General features: G+C 40.7%; 1 protein-coding gene across 4 annotated transcripts in view; it reads left to right on the forward strand.

The window, feature by feature from the left end:
- Window positions 1-6,870, forward strand: part of LOC143024732 (uncharacterized) — a 47,946-nt gene extending 41,076 nt beyond the window's left edge. For all 4 annotated transcript variants that reach the window (XM_076183816.1, XM_076183814.1, XM_076183817.1 and 1 more), the window contains one exon: window positions 4,521-6,870. In XM_076183816.1, the coding sequence (XP_076039931.1) occupies window positions 4,521-5,313 (793 nt within the window). In that variant the 3' untranslated portion in view covers window positions 5,314-6,870. The remainder of the gene's footprint in view (window positions 1-4,520) is intronic.
- The last annotated feature ends 630 nt before the right edge of the window (window positions 6,871-7,500 follow it).

Genomic DNA, 7,500 nt, shown 5'->3' on the forward strand with positions numbered 1-7,500 from the left:
AATATATATAGCAAACATTATTGGGGCCAAAACTGTTCCTTGTGGAACACCGCTTATTACTTCATCCTAATTTGAGTGTTTGTCTCTTATCACTACTCTCATTTTTCTTTCTTGCAAAAAGTCTTCCATCCATTTAAGCAGTTTGCCCTGTATTCCTCCTTCAGTTTCTAATTTCTTAAGCAACTTCTTATGTGGTACTTTGTCAAAAGCTTTTTTTTAGGTCTAGAAATGCACAATCAGCCCATCCATCTCTTTCTTGTATTATATCTATAAGCCTTGAATAGAAACATATTAAATTGGTGACACATGATCGTCCTTGTCTGAATCCAAATTGCCTTGGATTTAGCACGTTGTTTTTCTTTTTCTAAATATTTTACCCATCTACTTTTTACAATTCTTTCACAAATTTTTGCTATTGTACTTGTTAGAGAGACTGGTCTATAGTTGGTAGGGTCTTCTTTATTTCCCCCTTTATATATAGGTACTATATTTGCTTTTTTCCAATCTTCTGGAACTTTTCCTTCTTTCAAGGAACTGTTTAGTATGCTATGTATTTTGTCTGCCAGTTCATTCCTGCATTCTTTCAAAATCCAGTTTGCTATTTCATCTGGTCCATGCGATTTTCTGACATCAAGATTACTCAAGTGTTTCATTATTTCATTCTTTGTTACTTCTATTTCTTTCATAGGGGGACTTTCTCTTTCCATTCGATCTCTTCAGGTTGTATGTTCTCCCTTGCAAACACTGATTTAAGATGCCTGTTCATAATTTCCGCCATTTCTATTTCCTCTGTGTATTCAACTCCTCCTCGTCTTAATTTCTCCAAATCTTGTTTGTTTTTCAGTTTGTTGTTTACAAATCTGTAAAATAGTTTTGGTTGATCTTTACATTTTTCTATGACATCTTTTTCATATTTTCTCTTTTCCTCTCTGCACACTTGTACATATTAATTTCTATAACAAGTATATATTTTCCATTTTTCAGGTCTTTTGTCTTCCATTTGGTCCAAGCTTTATCTCTTTTGTCTTTTAACTCCCTACAACTTTTGTTGTACCAGCACTTTACATATTCTTTTTCTTGTTTTTGTCAAAATATTTCATTTCTCTTCCACTGTTGTTTCTTCTTTGTATATTCCTTCCCAGTTTTCTTTTTGAAAGAATTCTCTTATTTTATCAAAGTTTGTTTTTTCATACATCATTCTTCCTTTTCTATATTGTTCATTTCTTTTCATGTATTTTTCCTCATTTAGTTCCATTTCAATCAATATGTGGTCACTTTTACTTATTGGTGTTTTATATTCAATCTTTTCCACTATTCTAGGTTCAGATGTGATTATTAGGTCTAGTCTCGATGGTTCTTCTTCATTTCTATACCTAGTGTTCTCCTGTATCCACTGTGTCATTGTATGGTCAATAATCATCTCGAGTAGAACATTTCCCCATGAGCCGTCTCCACCCTTTACTGTCATCTCTTCCCAGCAGACTTCTTTGCAATTAAAGTCGCCCATCATAACTATTCTTCCTCCATCTTCCATTATCTTATTTAACGTTATCCTTGTGTCTTCTAACATACTTTTATGTTCACTCTCTTCCCACGAGGCTATTTTTTGGAGGCACATAATTTATCACGAACTTTCTGCTCTTCTTATCTCTGTCTTCCACTTCGATCATAATCACCTCTACTGTATTCTTTCGATATGTGACACACCTCACGTTTATATCCTTCTTAGTCAGGAACATAACTCCACCCCCTTGTTTTGTCTCTCTGTTTCTAATCCAATAATTATATGCATTATGTCCTACACTGTTGGGTGATAGTGGACCTTTTAATTTCGTTTCTACAATTCCCATTATGTCCAGTTCTTTTTCCTTCAGATAATCATTCAGCTCATTCGATCCTGTTATTAATCCATCTATATTTGTGTAAGATACTTTTAGTTTTCTGCCACTTCCATTGTATTCTCTGTTTCCCTTTTGTTTTTCTCTAGTATGTCGTACTTCCTTACTTTCATATTCACTACTCTCCGATAGAATTTATCTTTTTCTGACTCTATTCTGTTCTCGTTTTTTTCCTTAGCTTCATGTCTTTTCTTTTTTCCTCCTCTCTTTCCTCCTTATTAATTTCTCTTTTTATCCATACCTTTTTATATTGTTCACTTGCTGCTAGTTTCCCTGTTTTTGCTAAGATATTCTCTGCCGTCGTTTGTGACCTGAATTTAATCTTAATTGGTCTGGTCTTATCTGTACTATACTTTCCGAGTCTAAACATCTCTTCAATTTGTTTCATGATTTCAGGTTCATCTTCCTGAACTAATTCTAGTAAACTGCTTACTTTTTCTTTTTCCTCATTGATTCTTGTGGTTCTATTTAGGTTATATTTCTCTTCCATTCCTAATATAATTATACATTTCTTTTTATCTGCTAAGTCTCTTACTATATTCTCCTTCTGTCTCATCACTTTAATAACTGAGTCTTCAGTTTGTTCTTTCATTTGCTGTTTAATTATGTCAGTAAATGCAACTTTACTGTTTTCTTGGATTTTTTTCCAACCATGTGCTTCTTTTGCTATGGCCTCTTTATTGTCTTTATTATTCCTCTTTAATTCCTCATTCTCCTCTATTACTTCTTTTAACTGTCTTTTTAATTTATCTATTTCATTAGTTAAGTTTTTGTTCACCTCCTCTAGTTCTTCCAATTTTTCAACTCTCTGCGCAATCTTTGCTATGTTACCGAACCTATTCTCCCACTGTTCGGTCATTTTATCAAGTTTTTCCTCTAGTCTTGCTAATCGGGGGAGGTTGGTATCCTCCCACCCCCTCATTAAATCCCTGGAAATTATTATCTTCGCCTTCCATTGTGCTGCTCTTATCTATATTTCTAATCTTTACATTTTTGTTAATCCCTTCACCAAAATCATCGGCCCTTCTCTTGTTTACAAGACGCCTGGCCTCCTGGACCAAGTCCTCCCCTTCCTCATTTCCTTCCATTTCCCTCAGTAATCCCTCTCCTTCTTCTTTTTTATCACCTTTCCACTACACAACGAGCTTTCCCCTTCCCTATAAATACAATAAGGTATTTCCTTGACGTTGAGATCCGCGTAGATTTAGCTTTTTCTTCGGAACTCCAATTCTCGCCGTCCATCCGACGTGTGTGTGTGTGTGTGTGTGTGTGTGTGTGTGTGTGTGTGTGTGTGTGTGTGTGTGTGTGTGTGTGTGTGTGTGTGTGTGTGTGTGTGTGTGTGCGTTCTCAAGCACCCCAATGCCGCCTCAGACCGTCTATTATTTTAGTGGTAATGAGAGCAGAAGGATGGAAGTTTCGGACGATGCTGCATTCCGAGCTGCCTTGTCGGTTCGTTGGTTGTCGGGAAAGCCGCCATGAAGCGCTACCCAGTGGAACAACTCTGATATGCAGCGGAAAAAGAAAAGAAAAAAAAAAATCGGACGAGACGCGAATGGATGTCGTGAACCTGTGATGGCGGGAGTGGAGGATGGAAAGAACCTCTACGATGCTGCGCAAGTCAAAGATGATTATAAAGGAGGAAGAAAATGAGCAGGAAATAAAGTGTAAACGCAGTGAGAATAGGATAGGGTTGGTGGCGCCATCTTTTGACTTCGAAAACCCAACTTTCGGCGAGGGAGCCCTAAACGCAAAGGTTGTTACTTGCGCCCCTCTATATTTCACAAGGACATCAGTTTTTTTTTTTTTTTTTTTTTTTTTTTTTTTTTTTTTTTTTTTTTTTTTTTTTTTTTTTTTTTTTTTACCATGCCCTTTCGAACACACGCACACAACTCGTGACGCAGTGGGTAGAGTTTCCGGCTGCCACTACGGCGATCCGGGTTCGAATCCCGCTCAGGGCTGAAATAATTTCAGTATCGCTGCGCTGCGGGTTGTTACTCCAACTCTCGTGGGAGGGTAGTTGGGTGTGTGTGTACTTATAAGGTACCCATAGATCGGTCATATATGAGCTCTGAGCTCTCATCCGGGAGGGAAATAGCTGTCGGTCACGAGTCCAACATGTGGTCCAAGGCCGTGGTGAATCACACGATTCTTGATCCAGCTTACACTGAACTTTCGCAGTTTTCCCATTGATCCGTTTACCAACTACTGGAGGCTGTGCACTCTTCTTTCAACAGGATAAAGGCCTGGCTAGGAAGCTTTTATTCAGCTGAGGGAAGCTTAGAGTTCTAGATGGCGAATATATCTATAAATTGGTATTTTGAAAAATTATGCTTTTAAATTTCCTAGATACAAGACTCGTACCCAGTTTTCTTGTTATTGGCCAATCGGCTTTCTACTAGACTATTCTACACTGTGTTCTTACTGTACTGTATTAATACTACATTGTGCATTGTGGATCACTGTCCACATCCTTTGTATTTGGTCCCCTTACTGACCAAAGGCTTCCCTACTGATTTGTTGTATATTGTACCTCCAACGTACTGTATTCCTATTGTATTTTCACTGTAATGTATTCCTACTCCATTGCCATACACGAAATTACAACTGTTTAATCTATTTCAGCCTGGACAGCAGTAACACTATTAGCGCCGAAGATTTCCGCCGGATGTTGGAGTCCCATGGCCCTTCGGTGAACCCGCGAGGACCTAACGGGAACCAAGGCAACCGGGGGGTCCCCGGAAGAGGCGGACTCCAAGGGCCTCCAGGCCTCTCAGGAAATCCCGGAACCGCAGGATATCCAGGACCACAAGGAAGTCCCGGTTCTCCGGGTGAACGAGGGAACGCAGGCAATTCCGGAAGACCAGGCCTTCGAGGATCTCCTGGGAGACCAGGAAGTGCGGGTCGACCCGGAATATCTGGCAACGCAGGGTCTCCGGGCCCTAGGGGAGAGCCCGGAGGACCAGGGGCGCCAGGCCTTCCAGGAAGACCCGGAGACGCAGGAGACGCAGGAGACCTGGGATACGGGGGAGGGGTTGGAGAAGCAGGGCGTGCGGGGAGACCGGGAGGAGCTGGTTCACAGGGAGGGGCAGGCGCCCCGGGGACACCAGGAGCCCGTGGGCCTGCGGGAGGACAAGGAGAGCGAGGAGCCGCCGGAGCTCCGGGGAGACCAGGTGCCCGTGGGCCTCCAGGAAGGGCAGGAGAGCGAGGTTTAGCGGGAAGACCAGGAGGAGCGGGAGCCCCGGGAAGACCCGAATACGCAGGGTCCCCAGGGAGACCGGGAGTAGACTGGGGGAGTCGACCCCGCAGAAGAATAAGCTGTAGGCCCGTGTCGGAGCAGGCGACGGTCGAGTGGTGCGAGAGCGCGTGCAACCATGAACCCTCATACTGTCCCCCCGAACACTGCATCTGCGGCTAAAAAAAAAAAAAAAAAACACCCACCCACCAAAAAAGAAAAATATCCTCACGTGGCGACGAGTTGCATTCTAAAGTGACAGCAATGAAAGAAGAAGGATTCCTGGGGCATAACACTCCTGTAGGAGAGGCACCTGTCATGAATTCTATTCACAGAACAATCGCAACCTCCAGCACATAAGAGAGGACCGGGGCAGTGGCCACATCACTTAACCAGTGCTAAGCTCGTTGGCTCCCTGCCCCTGCAACACTGCCAAAATTCGTCTTCCTAAGATCAATTTAGGATTTCTTTCCAAGAAAACAGTTCCTATGGACCAAATATGCAATTCTATGGACCAAATGTGCAATTCTTGTACTCAAATTCTGTGTATAGAAATGTGTCTTTTTCTTCTTTGTTGGGGAGCGAGGGAAGGATGGTTACACAGAAAAAAAAAATAATCTTGACTGTAGCGGATGATGTTGATGGAACCTTGGTCTCCTAAAGACAAACAGACGCTGCTGAACATCAAAGAATGGTTCGGGCAAGCTCGTGACAGGATAGAAAGACGTCCCGATGAATATGCCATACATTCCTCACTATGCTAGTATTCCATTCGAGTATCCAAAGGTATTTTCTCAAAAGTAACTGTGGTAGATTCGGTCAATATCGTTTGGGACCTGTAAAATTCCCATGTGCTGCTTTTCTTGTAGTCATCCCTCACTGATATCCACCCACTAATTAAAGAAAAAAGTTGAGCTAGCCATATTACTTTGGAGACCATTATGTAAGAAAATAATTATAATACTAATAGAGATATTAATAAATAGATACTTAAATAGATTAAGATTGCCTGGTCATAAATACTGGTGGTCGAGTGCAGTTTCTTTTTATCAGGCAATGAAATGTTTGTTACTTCGCCGCATCTGATCGAAAATATTTTATCGTGAGGTATTTTATTTATTATTTTTTTAAGCACGATTCTTCGTTATCATTCATATTTTCAACCCCAACATACACAGCCCGTTGGGACATATTCCTTTGCCTCCAGCAGGTCCTCTACTAGCCCATTTCCGCGTCACAGCGAATCCCTGCACTCTAATTACTAGCTCCAACCATTCCTATAACTCGTGCTACTGGGGACGCCTATACTTAACCTATGGTATACAAATACTATGCAAATATACCTTTTAAAGTTGACTTATTAAAGTTAATTTTATTATTCTAATTACAAAAATTATATTGTATATAAAACAAACCAATTACTTGACAATTTAAGATGTATTTGTATAGTTTTTTAAGTGCCATGCAACAGTTTGGGATGTTCTTGATGGTACTATCTCTTTCTCCAACCCCCCCCCCCTCCTTCTAATGTTCCCATTCCCCTTGCTCGTCTTACTCCTTATATATTTAATAAGACATAATTTATTTTTTCAAATAGACTTCTCTGGAACCACTTAAATCGTTTTTTTCACTGCGAATTATCAATACTTGTGTCGTAGACCCATCATATAGATGGAAAAGGAAGAAGGAAGACGATATGCAAAGTACCTGTAGAGATTTACTGATTAAACTATTATTCAAGGAGTTATTTCTTTAACCTCAGCGTACCGGCAAAGTGAATCTTACCACTTCAGAAACTGGTTCAGTTAAGCATATTACCCTGAAAATAATCTACTTGTCTTAACTTTACTTCCCTTTTCACTATTGCTTCCAGAAACCAAAACATCGAGACCATCACCTTTGAATGTTAGGACATCCACAAGAGAGAGAGGGAGCAACCAGGGTTAACCCCCCTACCCCCAAGCGGCAAGGAGGGGTTGGGGGGGTATTTGCAATTGAAGCCAATACTAACCACATGTTACATCCATGAGTGAAAGGCATGTTTATTCACGATAAGATTCTATTTTGTGTTAACGTTAATATCAAAGATGTTTCCTAAGCAAAACAAACCAGAACGAAGTTGAATGACACTGTATAATTGTACACCTACATACCAGTTCTGTGTAACACAGAATATAATCACGTGTAGACGTGAAGATGATTGTATTTGTGTGAGTGTGTGTGTGTGCTCATAATCTTAACGCATAGGGAGATGTGCACACACGCACACACATACGTGTATACAACTGTATCGCCACATGTGCACATGTTCTGTAACTCCTATTTTGGCCAGGGTCGTATTTGATACTCGTAAGTGTGTGAGGTCTTAAA

Source organism: Oratosquilla oratoria, chromosome 4, assembly GCF_046742065.1.
Source record: "Oratosquilla oratoria isolate Oo_2021 chromosome 4, ASM4674206v1, whole genome shotgun sequence".
Classification (NCBI taxonomy): Eukaryota; Metazoa; Arthropoda; class Malacostraca; order Stomatopoda; family Squillidae; genus Oratosquilla; species Oratosquilla oratoria.